This window comes from Plutella xylostella, chromosome 14, assembly GCF_932276165.1.
Source record: "Plutella xylostella chromosome 14, ilPluXylo3.1, whole genome shotgun sequence".
In the NCBI taxonomy this organism is placed as follows: domain Eukaryota; kingdom Metazoa; phylum Arthropoda; class Insecta; order Lepidoptera; family Plutellidae; genus Plutella; species Plutella xylostella.
The window spans coordinates 9,041,895-9,060,605 of NC_063994.1; the positions used below are offsets into that span (position 1 = coordinate 9,041,895).

The 18,711-nt window shown below is 38.1% G+C and overlaps 2 protein-coding genes and 1 non-coding gene across 3 annotated transcripts in view; 2 read left to right on the forward strand and 1 right to left on the reverse strand.

Annotated features, from left to right (window-relative positions):
- Nucleotides 1–18,711, reverse strand: part of LOC105392367 (hemicentin-1-like) — a 55,835-nt gene that overhangs the window by 23,035 nt on the left and 14,089 nt on the right. The window contains exons 8-17 of the mRNA XM_048625575.1: nucleotides 12,845–12,917; nucleotides 12,407–12,548; nucleotides 11,765–11,886; nucleotides 11,145–11,381; nucleotides 10,577–10,846; nucleotides 10,086–10,261; nucleotides 4,770–4,938; nucleotides 1,353–1,604; nucleotides 1,044–1,116; nucleotides 8–228 (exon numbers count right to left, since the gene is read on the reverse strand). Coding sequence (XP_048481532.1) covers nucleotides 8–228; nucleotides 1,044–1,116; nucleotides 1,353–1,604; nucleotides 4,770–4,938; nucleotides 10,086–10,261; nucleotides 10,577–10,846; nucleotides 11,145–11,381; nucleotides 11,765–11,886; nucleotides 12,407–12,548; nucleotides 12,845–12,917 — 1,735 coding nt within the window. The remainder of the gene's footprint in view (nucleotides 1–7; nucleotides 229–1,043; nucleotides 1,117–1,352; nucleotides 1,605–4,769; nucleotides 4,939–10,085; nucleotides 10,262–10,576; nucleotides 10,847–11,144; nucleotides 11,382–11,764; nucleotides 11,887–12,406; nucleotides 12,549–12,844; nucleotides 12,918–18,711) is intronic.
- Trnaa-ugc lies at nucleotides 685–756 on the forward strand. Its single transcript has one exon. It is a non-coding gene; the product is annotated as a tRNA-Ala (tRNA).
- On the forward strand, nucleotides 2,210–4,361 carry LOC105398295 (cytochrome P450 6B5-like). Its single transcript, XM_048625461.1, has 2 exons — nucleotides 2,210–3,662; nucleotides 4,128–4,361. The coding sequence occupies exons 1-2, from the start codon at nucleotides 2,282–2,284 to the stop codon at nucleotides 4,295–4,297; spliced, it is 1,551 nt and encodes a 516-aa protein (XP_048481418.1). The 5' UTR covers nucleotides 2,210–2,281; the 3' UTR covers nucleotides 4,298–4,361.

The window sequence follows — 18,711 nt, forward strand, 5'->3', positions numbered from 1 at the left end:
TACTTACATCGCACCACAAGTCTGGAGTCATACACATCTTTTCCCACATAATTCTCAGCCCAACACCGGTAGAAACCCGCGTGTCTATTATCCACGTTCTTAATCATAAGCTGTAAACCATCTTCTCTCAGTAAATACGCTTTATCTTGTGTAAGGTTGGAGAAATCTTGCGACGTATCCTGTTTGTATAGCCATGTGATTTTAGGCTTGGGCTTCCCTTGTAAGATCCTGGAAAATATAAGATGGCCTTTTAAATAAGGAATTAAAATGATTCGATTAAGTATATTTTTATACAATAAACTTACCTATTAAGTATCTACCTACCTCTTTCTATACCTATTCTACATGTGTTGCAAAAGTGGTATATGGTTAATATGGTGAGCCGAAAGGGGGTGGCTCAAAAGGTCACCGTGAAACAAATTTCAAAAAATTCTAAAAGTCGTAGAACAAAAGTTATTCAGCATGCGGATGTCCTCCTGATTCACCCCATTTCGGCTTACTATACCACGTATGCAACACCATGTATATTCGTTGATATAAGTGCTGATAATAACATTTAAAAATGCATATAAAATCCATTGTTTACATTTCATTAGTACTTAATTCAATATGGCATTCAGTAGCGTTTGTTTACACAAGTGTGAGTTCTAAAACACTCGTTAGATTAGTGATAAGTTATCACCGGGGGATGTAGCTCAGTGGTAGAGCGTTCGCTTTGCATGTGAAAGGCCCCGGGTTCGATCCCCGGCATCTCCAATGCAATGGTTTTTTACTGCTTTATCTTTTATTAAGCCTTAATAAGGCATGTCAGTACATTTTTTTTATTGGTTTTTGCCCGTAACTCAGGTACGAGAGTTCAAAATATGTCGGGAATTTTTTTCCCTTTGTCTCATTAAACATAAACGGTATACGTATGTAGACACGTTATTATCGTAGGCAAGGTCATAGAATAGAGATAAGTCAAGGTTAAGTAATTACACATTGCTAGTGACAAGGCAACCATGTATATTATTTGTGTAAATGCGGTACTATATCAATCTCACCTACATGTTACTAATGCAGACTTTCCCTTCATCGTGACTCTTTCTACTGGTTCTTTCGACAGAAGAGGAGCCTCTGAAAATACATAAATAAACATAGGTATAGGTATAGTTGCCTGTTTATGTGTCGCTGTCGAGTTTTAGTACGACCAAACCTGTGGCTATATCTAATACCTACCTTCATTAAAAATGGACATGATAAATAAGCATATTGAAGGAAAAGTGTTCGACCTATCAAAAGTGAAACAAAATGTCCTCTTGTTTTTTCCCATCAAACTTTAATGGTCCTAGGAAATATTGCTAGACACTTACCCGTATCTGGAAGGGACAGGGTTCCATTTGCAACCATCATCACCTCATAAGCATTCTTCATAGAACACGAGTACTCTCCCAAATCCTCAAACCCTACACTCTTAATGTAGAGTGTAGAGTTGTCTGACGATATTTCTACGTTGTCATTCTGGTTTATTATGGTGTTATTATGCCGCCATACAGTATGCGGTGTCGGGTAGGCCTCTACCCTGCAGGATAGTGACACTTGCGTATTTAATTCCACCAATTGATCTGCAACAGAGTTAGATTGTCATAAATTATTGGGTATAACCTGCGCTGATAAAGAAACAATTCAAAATGGCAATAAGCCCGCCTTTGTGTACTTCTTACTTTTTCTGTCTTCATGTTTTTGTCTTTTTTTGTGTATACAATAAAGTGTCTATAAATAAATAAATAAATGGCGGACAGACTCGTGCTATATCGCCCTATTCTTATGAATGTTAACACTGCTTTCGACTCTTACTTATGTAATGGCCGCCATTTTTTGATTATTTATTTATCTGCGCGTGTTGTACTTATACATAAATAATGATATATTTAGTTATGTTATAGATAGGAACATGTTCATCCCACAACAATTAACCTGAGACTAAAGACAGAGAAAAAAAACAGATTTCCCTATAATATCTACGTTTTCCACCAAATTCCCTGTAGGTAAGTACCTACAATACATTTTTCTTTTATTTGATTGAAATATCAGATTTAATGTTACGATAGGTAGTTACGTACCTACCTACTACGATTATTTAGCCATTTATCTTTTGCCCGATAATTTAATGACATGTTTTAATAAACACTTGAACTTGATAATGCAAATTACAGATTAAATATTGAAGCGTTACTTGTTGATTTCTATCAGTCGTAGTTCTGATATTCAACTGTGATGTGAAGTGAATACTACAGGCACTATGATCGCCCTAACTACGTTTGTGGTGTTGCTATCCTCTTTAATAACATTATTTTTTGTCTTTGTTAGACATAAATTAAGCTATTGGAAGAACAAAAACGTGCCACACCCAAAGCCGCATTTTCTTCTGGGGAACTACGCTGACTACATCTTACTGAAGGAATCCTTGAATGAGACAAGTGTGGACATTTGTAAGCAGTTCCCTAATGAACCCATAATTGGTACGTACTTCGGATTACAACCCAAGCTGATAGTGCAAGATCCTGAACTGATCAAACTCATCTTGACTAAGGACTTCTATTACTTCAATGGCAGAGAACTTTCGACACACAGTCACAAAGAAACGGCTACGAAAAACCTCTTTTTTCAACACGGAGACAAGTGGAGGGTGCTCCGGCAAAATATGACGCCTCTATTCTCCTCCGCCAAAATGAAAAACATGTTCCATTTGATCCAGAACTGTGCCAAGCAATTAGAAAAGTTGTTGGACGAAGAAACAAAAGTCTCCAACGAGGTGGAAATAAGGACGTTGATGGCTCGGTTCACAATGGACCGCATTTGTTCGTGCGCGTTTGGAGTGGATGCCGAGGTGATGGGGAAGGAACTCAGCAGTAACCCCTTCAGGAAGATAGCTGATGTTCTACATGACGTGTCCGACTACAGGGGCTTTACCATCGTGGGTAGAATCCTGTGGCCAACACTGTTCTACGCTCTAGGCTACACACTATTACCAGAAGAGTCCAGCAAATTTTTCGACACACTCCTGCGCAACGTTTTCGAAACGCGAAACGGGAAACCGTCGCAAAGACAAGACTTTGTCGACTTATTCATGAGCCTAAAGAATAACAAACACATCACGGGCGATGCTATTAAAAGCCTGATAGAACCTGGCTCTGAAAAGGTGTCTTTGGAAGCCGATGATAGTTTACTGGTCTCCCAATGCTTCCTGATTTTCGCTGCTGGTTTCGACACGTCTTCTACCACTGCCTCTTTTACTCTGTATGAGCTAGCGAAGCATCCTGAGATACAAGAAAAAGTCCATGCTGAAGTCGACGCATATTTGCAGGCAAACAATGGCGAAATAAACTACGAATGCATAAACCAACTACCCTATCTCTACCAGTGTATAGAGGAAGCTCTACGTCTGTACCCAGTTTTAGGTGTGAGCACACGAGAATTGTACGACAACTATACATTACCAAATGGAGTGACGTTGGAGAAAGGAACCGGCATTTATATACCAGTGTACCATATGCAGCGGGATGAAAAATATTTCCCGGAACCGGAGAAGTTTAGACCGGAAAGGTTTTCTGCAGAGGAGAGGTCTAAAATCACGCCGTATACGTACATTCCTTTTGGTGAAGGGCCTAGAATATGTATTGGTAAGTAAAAAATTCGTTTAAATATTACAAACACAGTGACACACACCCTCTCTAACGACAGGCCCGGTACTCCCTTGCGGGGTAGACAGGGGTGCATTGTTGCACACACTTTTCACCAGTGTTGCGTGTATTACAATATTTACAATACCTACCTCAGGCCTAAGCAACGCCTAATGTCTGCGTTTAAAAATATATATATCCCGGCGGAGCATCGAACTGCAACCATCGCCTCAGTAGTCCGAGCATAGACAAGTTTGTCTATGACTAACCTATTAAGTTATCATCAAAGCTATTAGTAGAACCTACTAATTAATAACTCTGATAATGTTCCTAGCTGTTTAATTATTTGTTGTTAGGCATGTTGCATATGCATACCATACATAATATTGTATGTCGCCATACAGCGTTAAAGCCGATCTTACAGCCTTCAATAATATCGTTCCTAACTCAATAATTTATCCTCAGGTATGCGATTCGCAAAGATGAACATGATACCGGGTCTGGTATCAATCTTCAGGAAGTTCCGAGTAGAGCTGGCGGCCGGGACGCCGACCACGCCCGTGCTGGAGCCCAAGTCCATATCAACTAGCTTCAGAGGAGGGGTGCATCTTAAACTCATCCCGAGAAAAGGTTAGGGAGTGTGTAGAATTGAATTCGATTGTGTACTTGTTTAAGCGTATGTAATAAAAATATATCTTACAAAAACAAATGTTTGAGTTATAAATGATTAACGGTAATATGTTGTAGGTATACTACTTATATGAACATCTTTAAGTATTTATACGTAGTCTACGTATCTACAAAGATAAATCAAAACTAACCTAACCTCCTGCCTACTTATCTTTTATCTTTATCTAGATAACTATACCCATGATTCGTTTATTTATGCTAGCCAGACAGCATAGCCAATATCCATTCGAGCATATAATTATGTTTATACTGAGATATATACCTACCTACATGCGTCTGATTGGCAGGAATGAGGTACGCCAATCTAGGATACCTAACGAAGTATTAGTACCTACACTTTTTCCTAAATCCATATAGGTACCTATTGTCACAGATATTTACTGAAATTATGAATAAGATAATGATTAAATACGATACCAGTAAATCCTTCAAGCAGCGTCATATTTTTCCTCACGTGCACATTTATGTGGGCCATATCAAACCCTTCACTATTCTCTGCATAACATGAATAATTTCCTTCTGATATTTCTGTGACATTTTTAAGCGTTAACAGTGTGGAATATTGGTCCAAGCCAACCTTTTGTATCTGAAACAAGATTTTAATTATATATTTTTTGTTTAAATTTACATACTTACATAATATATACGAATTTCAATGAGAGCATTTGGCATTTGGCATTTGGCTAATCTTTTTAACAGATGCATTGAGGTCGGTGTATTCCCCGATTTGATGAAACTTAGTAAACTAATACCGCTTTTTAAATCTGGTGAGAAAAATGATCCCAATAATTTTAGGCCTGTATCAGTTTTGCCAGTACTGAGTAAAATATTTGAAAAAATTATGCTGCATCAAATGCTTTCGCACTTTAGTATTCACGGCCTTCTCCATAACCAACAGTTCGGTTTCACCAAAGGTCGATCTACAACTGACGCTGGTGTCGCGTTGGTCAAACACATATTTAGTGCTTGGGAGGAACGTCTTGATGCTGTGGGTGTATTTTGCGATCTATCGAAAGCATTTGATTGTGTGGATCATGCCACTCTACTTATGAAACTTAAATATTATGGGCTAACTGGCAAAGCTCTTACATTATTGGAATCATACTTGAGCAACAGAACTCAACTAGTTGACATAAATGGAGTGCGTTCGGCTGGCTGTCCTGTCAGTATGGGTGTTCCCCAAGGCTCGATTTTAGGACCATTCTTGTTTCTTGTATATGTTAACGATTTACCGTTTTTGGTAGATAAATTATGTGAGATAGTACTGTTTGCTGATGATACTTCACTTATATTTAAGTTGAAGCGACAAGAAGTCAATTTTGACAATGCAAACAGTACTCTTTCCATAGTTGCTAATTGGTTCACTGTAAATAATTTAGCTCTTAACTCCAAGAAAACAAAATGTATTAAATTCACTTTGCCTAATGTAAGACAAGTAGAGACATATTTGACATTGAATAACGATAAGCTAGAGTTAGTAAATGAAACGGTATTCCTGGGTATTACAATTGACTCAAAGTTGCAATGGGGACCCCATATTGAGAGGATAGCCGGTAGATTGAGTTCTGCAGCTTATGCGGTTAGAACCATTAGACAGTTAACAGATGTAGATACAGCCAGGCTTGTGTATTTTAGTTATTTTCATAGTGTTATGTCTTACGGAATTCTATTGTGGGGACGAGCGGCTGACATTAATCAAATCTTTGTTCTGCAAAAACGAGCAATTCGAGCCATATATGTATTAGGGTCTAGAATTTCATTAAGAGATACGTTTAAGGAAATAGGTATACTAACTGTTCCATGCCAATATATCTATGAAAATATTATGTATGTTCGTAAAAACTTAAATTCATTTAGTAAAGTAGGAGCCACTCACGGTATTGAGACCAGAAACAAAAATAAGTTGCTTTTCCCCACACTCAGACTTTCGAAAACAAACACATCATTCATGGGGAACTGTATACGCTTTTATAATAAATTATCAAATGAAGCAATCTATAATAATAAAGCAGACTGAAAAAATTGACCAGCTTATCACACAACTTGGGACATTATTAAGCCTAGTGACCATGTTGGTTGGAAAAATTCAACACTAACTTAAGAATAGGAACTTGGAACATAAATGGGCTGACCCCAAACAAATTAGAACTGAAAACATTTATACAACTGCACAAAATGGACATTATACTTATAACTGAATCACATTTGACGGACACCAGCAACTTTATACTGCCTGACTTTAAAATTTACACTGCAAACCACCCAGATGGAACTGCTCATGCAGGTGCTGCCATTCTCATTAAGAGTAGCATCAAGCACTATTTGCTACTTCAATATCAAAAAGCTTTTCTACAGGGTGTTGCGGTAGTGATTGAGGACACAGGGGGTGATTTGGTAGCTGCGTCAGTATACTGCCCACCGAAACATAAAATAACACACAACATGTTTAAGGATTTCTTTGACAGACTAGGAGGAAGATTCCTGGCTGGTGGTGACTGGAATGCTAAGCACACTGTCTGGGGCTCAAGACTCATAACCACAAGAGGAAGACAACTAAAGAACTGCATTGATGACAAAAACTACAGAATACTCACTACACGTGAACCAACTTACTGGCCCACAGATAGGAGTAAAATCCCAGACCTGCTAGACTTCCTAATCTCCAGTGGCATATCAAATTTATATACAAAGACAGAGAGCTGCTATGATGTTGCAGGTGACCACTCCCCTGTGATTGTCACACTTAGCACCTCAGTAATTCAACAAAAAAGACCCGAAAGATTGTCGAGTAATAAAACTGACTGGGAGGCTTTTAGAAAAATCATACAGAATGAAATAAACCTAAAACATAAACTTAAAACCCGAGATGACATTGATGATGCCGTTGTTAAATTCACTAACCTTATACAGGAGGCAGCTTGGAAAACCACACCTACAGTAAAACACTCTTATCAAACTAACCACAACTTCTCCCTGGAAGTAAAAGAGAGAATTCTAGAAAAGAGACGTTTAAGACGAGTATGGCATGTCAGTCGACTTGCATCTGATAAAACAGCACTAAACAAAGCTGCAGCTGAACTGAAAAGATTCTTGGCCAATATAGAAAATGAAACTGTACAAAGCCATCTTGAAGCACTGTCACCACAATTAAGTGTCCACTCTAAATACTCGTTGTGGAAAGCCACTCAACATCTAAGCCAACCCCAACTAGCTGAACCACCAATTGAGTACAATGACAAATGGGCAAAAACAGATGAGGAAAAGGCAGAAGCATTTGCATCACATCTTAAATCGGTTTCTCAAGAGAATTCCGGTAACAACCAGGAATCTTGGGAAAAAGAAGTGGATGATTACCTTCAGAGTGACTATCAAATGAGTATGCCAATACGAGCTGTATCTCCAAAGGAACTACAGAAAGAAATAAGAAAACTAGAACTGAGAAAGGCTCCTGGCTTTGATTTAATCACTGCTGAGATACTCAGAGAGTTACCACAGAAAGCGGTCATCTACCTAACATACTTAATCAACAGCATCTTCAGACTTTCCTATTTCCCTTCCATCTGGAAAATCTCAGATATTATTATGATCCACAAAGAAGGTAAACCTCCAAACCTAGCTAGCTCTTACCGACCAATCAGCCTCTTGCCAGTAATGTCCAAGCTGTTTGAAGGATTATTTAACAACAGACTTCAGCCCATAATTTCTAAGGGAAACCTCCTACCTAACCACCAGTTTGGGTTCAGAAAAATGCACTCAACAATAGAGCAACTCCACAGGGTATGCAATAAAATCAGAGAGTCATTTGAGAAGAAAGAGTACTGCTCGGCAGTTTTCCTGGATGTTCAGCAGGCCTTTGATAGGGTGTGGCACAAAGGCTTACTCTACAAGCTAAAAATGGTACTACCACATACATACTATTCACTACTGGAATCTTACCTCAGTGAGAGACTATTTCGGGTAAAGTGCAAGGAAGCCCACTCAAAACTTTATGACATAAAAGCTGGTGTTCCCCAAGGCTCTGTGCTTGGCCCCTCCCTGTACAGTCTTTACACAGCAGATATACCTCAGTCCAGAAATGTCACCACAGCCACCTATGCTGACGATACAGCAGCCCTATCTAGCAGCAAGACGCCAGAGCAAGCCTCGAAGCAACTACAAGAATATCTTGGGGAAATGGATAAATGGTTGGAAAAATGGAAGATAAAGGCAAGTGCATCCAAATCAGTGCACATCACATTCACCCTAAGACAAGGTAACTGCCCACCAGTCAAACTAGGAGGAGAGGCACTCAAGCACGTAGATAATGTCAAGTACTTGGGTATGCACCTGGACAGAAAACAGACATGGAAACATCACATTCAGCAAAAGAGGAACGCAATCAACCTGAAGACACGAGAACTAGAATGGCTCATCAACCCAAGATCAAGACTAAGCCTTGAAAATAAATTGTTGGTATACACATCTATTCTCAAGCCACTGTGGACTTATGGCATAGAACTTTGGGGCACTGCAAGCACTTCAAACATACAAGTCATACAAAGGTGTCAAAATGCAATCCTTAGAAAAATAAGCAACGCACCCCTATTCACCAAAACATCTGAAATACATGAATACTTGAAAGTTCCTACCGTGTTGGAGGAAGTTAGATCTCGAACAGCTAGATACAGAACGCGACTGCAGATGCATGTGAACCCACTCGCCGCCCAGCTCACTAACGAACTGAATTGTACCCGACTCAAGAGACACAAAATTCTGGATCTTGACAAAAGGGGACTAGTTTAAAACATGGGGAAACAATCAATGGATGACAGACCCGACATGTGACGCTCACAGAAAATACCTGCTTATGGTCTCAGGACCGATCGCAAGTGGCCATTAAATAATAAAAAAAAAAAAAAAAAAAAAAAAAAAAAAAATGAAGCAATAAACCTTACTGAGCAAAAATTTAAGAATTATGTTAAAGCTACATTATGTAGTAAAGCTTACTATAGTATAAATGATTATTTAAACGACAAAAACGCGTGGTCTTGTCCACCTCAGCTAAGGCTATTGAAAAAATGAAATGGATATAGGTACTTAAGTAAAATTGTAGGTACTAGATATAAGTAAAAATTGTAATAGATTATAAGGAAAAAGTTGAAAAGATGCTCGAGGAGTTTCTTTCGCCATTTCTTTCCTTCTCAATGACGGGGCCTTTGTGAAATGGTGGTAGATGACTATCGACAAATAATTGTAAAATTTTACGTCGATTAAACCATTTGAATTTGAAGCAATAGTCTACAAACAAATTAGTCCAGTCAATAAATGACTCAAAATGAGGTGTAGAGTGCGTGAGTGACTAACTAAGCGATTCCTTCAGAAACTTGTTCAGGGGGCTTAGGTTGTTAACATACCAAAAGTCCTGACTCCTAGGTGATGAGCGGGGGGAAGGAGGGGGGGATAAAGGTACGAATTTTTGGTTTTTAGCTTATATCTCGAAAACGGTGCATCGGAGAGAAATATTTTCAACTAATGAAATGGAGCTCTTAAAATGATCTAAAACTTTTATATCACCCTACTAATAAACTGCACCTAAATTTTCTTTGATAGCTATTCTATTAAGTGTACGTTTTATCCCATTTCCATGGCGGAAATTTTTATGGTGTAATCATCTTGTATTACACATTCCCACGCCACGTTATAACATGATTCAACAGTTTAGTTAGTTAAGTTTAGTTAGTGTTTTAATCTTACCTCACTACTGATTATGCCTCCGTTGTCTTTGTGCCAAGCTATAGTTTGAGGCTGTGGGTTGGCTTGCACATGGCATGTAATGTTATAATCCATTCCATAACTTAATGTAACGTTATTTGGAGTATCGATGGCTATTTGAGGCTTGTAAGTTATAGTTAATTTAACTCTGTCGGAATCTGTAAATAATTTAACTAAGTAGGTAGTTAGTTTGCATAGTAGGTATACAAGAAGTTTAATATGTATACTTAAGAAACGGAAGATTGGCATTATAAGCTAGCTAGACCAAGAAAGCGACGAATCTGATGGAGATTTTTACCATCTGCAAAAAAGGATTTTAGTAATAAGTGAAAAGAAGATGGTCTAACATAAGGAGTATGGAAATTCCTATGAAAAGCATAAGTTAAGTACGTCAGGGCGAGACAGCATAAATAAGTAGTAGGTAAGTAGGTATATCCGCCATTTCCAAATACTTTACATAATTAAGTAGGTACCTTCGTAACCTCGCCGAAAAGCTTTACATTCCCAAAAGCCATCATCCAAAATTGTCACATTACTCAAATTAAAAACAGACACATTCCCTCCAATCAGGATCTCTTCTTTAACCATTGCTCCGTTTGGTCTGAACCATCGCACGAGGTCTGCATCAACGAAGCAATGTATTTGAAAATCTGAATGAGCTGTTTTCTTTATCTCACGAAGTCCTATGTTAGCCTTAGGTCTCGCCAAAATGGTTATGAAGGTGGATTGTTTGACTTCACCTCCTGTGAAAAAAAAGTTTCTTTGATTTTATTTTTTTCTTTAGTAGTGCCTTGTAGAAAATAGTGGTTTTGGGTACCGAAAAGGTTTTAAATCATGTAAATTATACTTACGAAGAGTAATAGTAGAAGAACATAATACAGAGTGTTGCAAAAAGGGTATAGGTACTAAGCCGAAACCGAATTTTGACACACTGATTTAATTTCCGGGCTTAACAACATGCTGTACACGTAGGTTTCGGCGTAGTATATCCTTTTTGCAACACACTTATATACCTTTCTTATTTTTATGACTGACTCTTACCATCATTTTCACCCAAACACGCAAATTCTCCAGAATTTTCCGGAACAGTTTCTATGGTTTTATTAAAATTGTAATAATCGGCTGCTGATTGCGGCAATACTGACTCAAGGAAATTTCCATTTAATTGTATCTCCATTTTGTGAAGTCTTTCACTGTACACAGTACAGGATATTGTTAAGTTTTCATTCTCCATTATAGTCATGTTTTCAGGTTGTATGCTCACTACCGGCAGGTTAACTGAAATGTTTTAATAATTCATTTAAACACGTCTATCATAAACAGAATAATTGATTATCTTGATCAAGATCGATGAAAGATGATCATCATCATTATCTTAAACATCTAGAAGTGTTGAATCAAGATATGCAGGTTTCCTCACAATATTTTCCTACACAAAGCGATCGTGAAAATTTTACTTAAATTCAATCAAATCATTGGTACATGTCAGCGCCGGGATTCGAACCCGCATCTCTGGCGTGAGAAGCAGGCGCTTGACCGACTGAGCTACTGCTGCCATTCATAATTCGTCTGTATGTTTTTATTTTATTTAGGTATGTTCACCGTTTACTCCACCATTTATGGACCAATTTTGATAATTATTTTATTTAAACTATACTTACATGAGACATGAACAGTAGCAGTTGCCTTGTTGAAACCCGCTGAGTTGTGAGCGTGGCAGGAGTAGGCACCCGCATCAGCCGCTGACAGCTCCTCTATCGCGTACTGTAGCTGCGTGCTTTGTCTGTAACATATACATAAAGATTTAAAAGATTTAAAGATTTATTTATACACCAAAAACATACGTACAAAGTATAATGAGCACTGTTTTCCGAACTAGATATCAATTTGTATTTCAGAAGACAGAAATATTAACCATAAATACAGGGTGTTAACACTCATGCCTTCTATTCTATTCTGTATCTACAAGTAACCATCCATCCATAAAGGAGCTGTTGGTGACTGGCTCACTCGAATGGAACCTTTGTACATATTCCGTTTAGGTGTAAACTACCTCAAACTCACGCCTTATATGCATACAGGGTGTTGCAAAAAGGGTAACTTACACTAAGCCGAAACCTACGTGTGCCACATGTTATATCAAAGCCCAGAAAAAATATCAGAATGTCAAAATTCACGAAAAAATTCAACTTTGTTTATAGTAATTTTTCTCTAGGTCGAAAACGGCGATCTGCCGCGGGATTTTTAGCTATATCATGCTTTTGTAAAATATATCGGTAAATTACCTACTAAGTAATACTTACAAACTAGAAATATTGGCCAATTTCTTGTAATCTTTCTTCCAATACACTGTGACGGGAACCAAGCTCTCTACGGAACAGTCTAGGACGACCCGGTCGTGTTCCATAGCATCTATGTCTTCATTCACTGTGATGTATGGAACCTCTGAAATAAAAAATAAATGAATTGTATAGTAATTAATAATGGAGTCGTGATGGTGAAATGGATAAGGTGGGTTCTAAACAAGTTCTGACAAGTGCTAATGAATACTTTAGAAATAAGGAATTTAAGTATCATATGATCTTACGGTGAAAGAAAACCTCGTGAGGAAACCTGCGCATCTAGATTCTAGATGTACCCTAAGTGCATTGTACTGTACGCATTCAAAAACGGCGATACGGCTCGCGACCTATCGCTTCGTCAACTTATATGAACCGAACTGTACAAAAGTGAATATTTACCTGGTGGTTTCGCTTGGACAGTGGTTGTGCTCACGCGACGCAGTTCCTGATTAGTTTCATCACGACCATTGATCTGTAAAATTACATACCTACTATATTATTGAGCAGCATTTTTTTCTCTAGCAAACTTCCACAAGTTGTAGAACAAACATTGTTTACATTTGACTCCCTGAGTCATCCCCTTTCGGCTTAGTAGGAAAACAACTTTTGCATCACCTTGTATAAACAAATACATATTATAAGTCGAGAGGGATATAAAGAACGAATAAGAAAGAAGGATAGAGCGCTATGTAGATTAAGCTATGTTAGCATGTGCTAACTACCCCTTAAAAACATGATTTTGTAAAACGAAGAATCATCACATCTGGGCTTTTTTCGGAAATTAAAATAGCTTCTGTCTGGATTCTAGGTAAGTATGTAACTATGCTAGTTAGGACCTAAAAAAATAAATTTAATTTAATATTTAGTTAAGTACCTACAGTTCTCCCATATTAATAAGGGTAGTAATAAAACGAGTGACTGTAAATTACAGTTCTAAGTGTCAAAATTAATTAATTTGGGTTATAGAATTACTAAGTGAGCGACTGACTGCGAGTGACGAGAAATCAACAGAACAGCAACTTACAAACATTAATTTGAGTTACTTAAAATACAAAATGAGCAGCTTCATAATATTTGAGCGACCTAATATTTGTTTGAGTGTCAACGTTACGTCCTGCATTTTTTTCAATATTTGGCAAATGTATTTTTTATACTGAGCGGCATTTTATCTTAAATTAAGTGTTTCGAATACAAAAACCACTTTGAAAAATACACTAATGAGCAGAGTATAAAAAACATACACTCACGCCTTGTACTAATGTACTCCCTTGCGGGGTAGGCAGAGGTGCATTGCTGCATCCACTTTTCGCCAGAGCGTTATGTTAGTCCCAATGTAATAGGGGGCGGGCCTATTGCCATTTTACGGGCACATCCAAGACCCGAGAACAAATATCTGTATTTAAACAAATATCTGCCCCAGCCGGGCAATCGAACCCGGGACCATCGGCTCAGTAGTCAGGGTAAGATAAAAAAGATAAAAAATATTTATTCGGTGACTAGCACCACACACCAAAAATACACAAGGAAACAACAAATAAAACAAAAGAACTTATATGACTAAACTTATAGTATAGTTTAACCCCCTTATTCATAGAGAAGTTACAGAACGTTTTAACTAATAAACTGTTTTGTCCCTCTCCGACAAAGAACGATTTGTACTTTGACAGAGAGGGACAAAACAGTTTATTAGTTAAAATGTATTGTAACTTTTCTATGAATAAGGGGGTTAATCTGTAGCATTTTCGTTGCAAAGCAAAGCAAAAAGAAGCGTATCAAAATAAAAAAAACATAAGCCCTCAAATAGAATATCAGTAACCAATAATCATGAATAAAGCAGCATACAAAACTTTGCTCAAAGTGAACTTTTTAGTAGTTCGCTAAGTATAACCTCACTTAGAAAAATCGAATCTATCTTAATATTGAAGTTGCCCTCTCTGTATTTCCAGTCGCTCACTTAGTAATTAAGTCGCTCGGATAAAATTTTAATATCTGAAATGGATTTATCATAATCCACTTTTTGTAAGCTCGTTTTGGATTTTATTATAAATCAATATTCGTCGTCAGTTTAGTTAATTTTTCGCTTACTAAAATTCATACCGCTCAAGTTATTAAAACAGTATGTCATCATCAGTCGCAAACTTTTTTTTTGTTCGCTCGTTTTATAATTCCCCTATTAATAATGCGCATGCAAATCTTCGCAAACTGTCGTATTCCCGGAAACACCCGAATCATTGAATCGTAAGAGCACTTGCATTTTGATCCTTGTTCGAATGAAATAGTAGTCAATATCATGTGACACATAATCGAAAACAATTTGGGCGGTCGGTGGCTGTCACCGATCTGTCAAGGGTCTCAAGGTCAAGATCAATATTACTTTTGTGGAATTATAAAGAGCTGCAATTACACATCGTTCTTGTTATTTTTTTCAAATGTGAATTTAATTTCAACTTTAATTATTTTTGACGATGCCATATTATGAGGCACATTTAAGAATAAAATATAAGTACGTCACATTGATAGACTTCACTTTGCCAATAAAGCCACACCCAAAAGACCAAGTTTGTAATTGTAATATTATTGTGAATGATCAGCGCTGTAAATACTTTTGAACTGAGATTTTAATGTAAACATTTTTATTAATGTGAAATAATCAGTGCTGTAAATACTTTTGAACTGAGATTTAAATTTTTTAATATAAACCTGTGTTTGAAATCCATTTCTCCTTATAATAGACGCATTTTTCCTGAAATAAAAATGACATATTATGTATCTAGCCTATCTGAAACCTAGTTAAACATTGGGAGATATGGCGTTTCGACTTTCTCCGTGTTCGGCATCATAAGGGTCACAGTGACAGTTAAATAAAGTCCATTTTTCTCTCCACCTTTAATTTGCAAGGTGCGGGTGCCTATATAAATAGAGTGAGTCGCCCGCGCGCCTCAGTTGTAATATCACCATGCAGAAATGACTAGGTTTCAGATAGGCTAGATACATAATATGTCATTTTTATTTCAGGAAAAATGCGTCTATTATGTAGTCTGAGCCTATCTGAAACCTAGTTAAACATTGTGAGATGTGTTTATTATCGCATGGTGGAGAGAAAACCAACTGTGACCCATAAGCTACTGATGAGTATATCAGTAGATAAATATTTGAATCTATAAATTTATAATGCATAGATTTCTAGGTAATAGATATAACTACTAAAAAGAAAGGTATAAGTATACATAAGACTTAAGTACTTCCTTATTATTCCTGACTTGTCAGAAAGTTATGGAAGGTATGTACCTATACATATAGGTAGGTATTTATACTTATAAGTAATTATTGATCAAAATCATGTTATTGTCAAGGCAATATTTTTAACATACACTAGCCGAATGGATGGAACCAGTGAAATACTTTGCAACAATATTTAAAAGCTGTAAAATGTAGAATATCGATCCAGGCCGCTGGGGCTCAGGTCAGCACATGCTGACTAGGGTATGTAATTCTGGACTGACCTCAGAAATGCAGCAGCCGACCCTGGAGCCTCGAGGACCTGCTCAGTCAGCCCTGTACGATGACACGGCCTGCAACACCTGGCGCGGCATCTAGTCCTTGGAACGAGGAGTGGTGCTTGAAGGGAAGATAATTTTACTAAATATCTCAGCCTCATCAGCTACTGGAAAAGATTAGATGAAGGCTGTGACACTGGCGTATAACTAAGTATTCAGTTTTTCAAAACATGATGCAGGTCACTATATTCATATTCTAGATTGACAAGTAACACACAGTCTAATTTTGTATTCTAACTAACTCGGCGGTTAACGAGTTCCTGTGCAGTCCTACTAGGAAGGAAAGTTATTTAATAAGCCTTTGCACCGATTTTGTGGGCTACTATCATTTTGTATCATCATGTGTGAATATTATGAGCTCTGGCAGCATTCCTTGGTAGATGACATCAATTAATAAAGATTGATTAACACAACACTAACAATTGTAATAGTTGATAAATGAAACCCGGCTAACATGTCTTAGCTGGGTAAGTAAATGATCAGTCATGCCACCAGGATAAGTAAAATGTTCAGTACTTCGTATGAAAAACATTAACAAGGTCACCTTTAGGTATGTTCGTCAACACTAAGGGCAGGTCTCGGCCAAAACCTTGGCTTCGCCTTGTTGCAACTTCAAAGGTACGTAGGTAGGTACCTACTTACATTGTTGTAGGTTCGATTTTGAAACCATTAAGTCAACCTAGATAAAACAAAATAAAATAGCTCGATTAAATAAAGATGGTACGTAAAGATGTTAGTTGTACCTGATCAGACCTGATGCAACGACAGCCATCATAGACTCTCTAATCTGTGGAAGCAACAATCATGGTGGCGGGAACATGGACAGTTGGACGAGCCACCTCGAGCCTGACTTATCAATCAGAACTGACAGTTCGCCAACAGCAGATAGCTTGCGGCTATCTATAGGTAAACTTAGGTAGTTAGCTATACCCAAGAAAAAGTCCTTGGACATCGATATGACAGTGGAACGGCCAATAACTGTGACACTCTTTAAAACAAAAAGGCTTGTTGTTGTCCAGCTAAGGAAGGTTACCTACTTCAGCGACCTGGTATTGCATTCTGAAAGAACTGCGAAGAGTTAATATTATGACTAATAATTATTACTTATTTAGAAAGTTTTCAGCAAACTCTAATAAATCAAGCAGCTACCATGTCACCGCTGCCCGGTTATAACTCTGTACTAGCTTAGTAGATATATATATATACCAGTTTTAGCCTTCAGCTAGAGGCCAGAGAGCTCCTAAATGAGATGCGAGTACGAGCATGACACAAGTAATTTTTTACTTGGTAACTAGTTACGTAACTAACTGAAAGATCCATAAAACAGTTGAGGATTACTCAAAATGGAATTGTGAAAACGGCACGTCTGCATCTTAACCAGTCAGTCTAAGTAGTTTCAGCAGATACAGTGTTGAAAAATAGTTATGAAACGTTTGCGCCAGAATCGAATTAAAAATACATTTTCATTAGAGAAGCCGTTTAGGCATAAATAAGTACTTTCACCCTTTGGATTGTGCTCCAAATGATGACCTTCGAAATTCATAGAAATTTAATGACGACTGCCATTGTTTATTATCTAGCCCCGTTCATTGAGTAGGGCTGCGACTACACGTGATGTGATACACAGTACACAGTAGGTATATGCATGATCCCAGAATAGTGGAAGTTATAATTTTACCAAAAGGTAGTCGTCTCGTGCAAGAGCACCGTTACTCGATTTATTCGATACACAACTAGTAGACAGCTCTGCTGCGTAGGAGGTTCACGCATTTTTCAACAAAGAGCTCGGATACACACTCACAATCCACTGGGACATAAGGAAGACAGCTAATATGGTGCCACTCAGAAACCGCGATGACACTCCGATCATGATCACCCGACAGTAGGATCATAATAAATTCGGTAACTTGTGAAGCGGTATGGTATAGCAACAGCGACTTTCACGAAATCAGGAATTAGCTCAGTGCTTTTTGGTTGAACACTCGCCGGTGGGATTCACTTTGCTCACAGCCGAGAAAAGAAAAGACTCAAAGCTGGAATCTGTCGATGTGTCATGACACTTAAGGTAGTGTCTGGGGGGTCACTTTATATGACGAAAAACGAACTTTCAGTGCACTGCGGCGCGAGCCGCTCTATCTGTTTGTATGTATTAAACGTGCCGATTGCACGACAGCTCTCGTTCGTTCGTTTCTCATCAGTATAGAGTAACGCTCCTGTACTTACCGTGCGTCACCATTCCCATGAGCAGTCCAATGATCTTAAGGCAGTTTAGAACAAAAGCTGCATTAGACAGTTTCTTCAGCAGAGACATCGAAATAAAAAATTGATTGCACAACTATCCCCAGGAGCAGTCTACAGGTCACTTTGGGCAGTTCAGAAGAAAGCTGCTTTAATAGAATACCCTACCTCAGCGGAGGCATCAAATTGAAGTGCTATAACACTTTTAGAAGCGGTGCACGTTACCCGATTTGTCGTCATCCATGCCGATGCGGCTACGGCGACTGCAGGTGGTTACTCAGGCTTCCTTGGTGTGCCCTTGTATGGCTAACATGACCAACCTTGGCAGTAAACGTTCGTCTGCATATGCCAAAATCACTGATGAATAGCGCACGTTACTCGTTACCTTCTAAATAAGTCACTCATAATGATGGCTGATGATGATGATGACCGTGCTAGCAATAGTGCAGGCGGTTCCGCTGAGCATAAAAT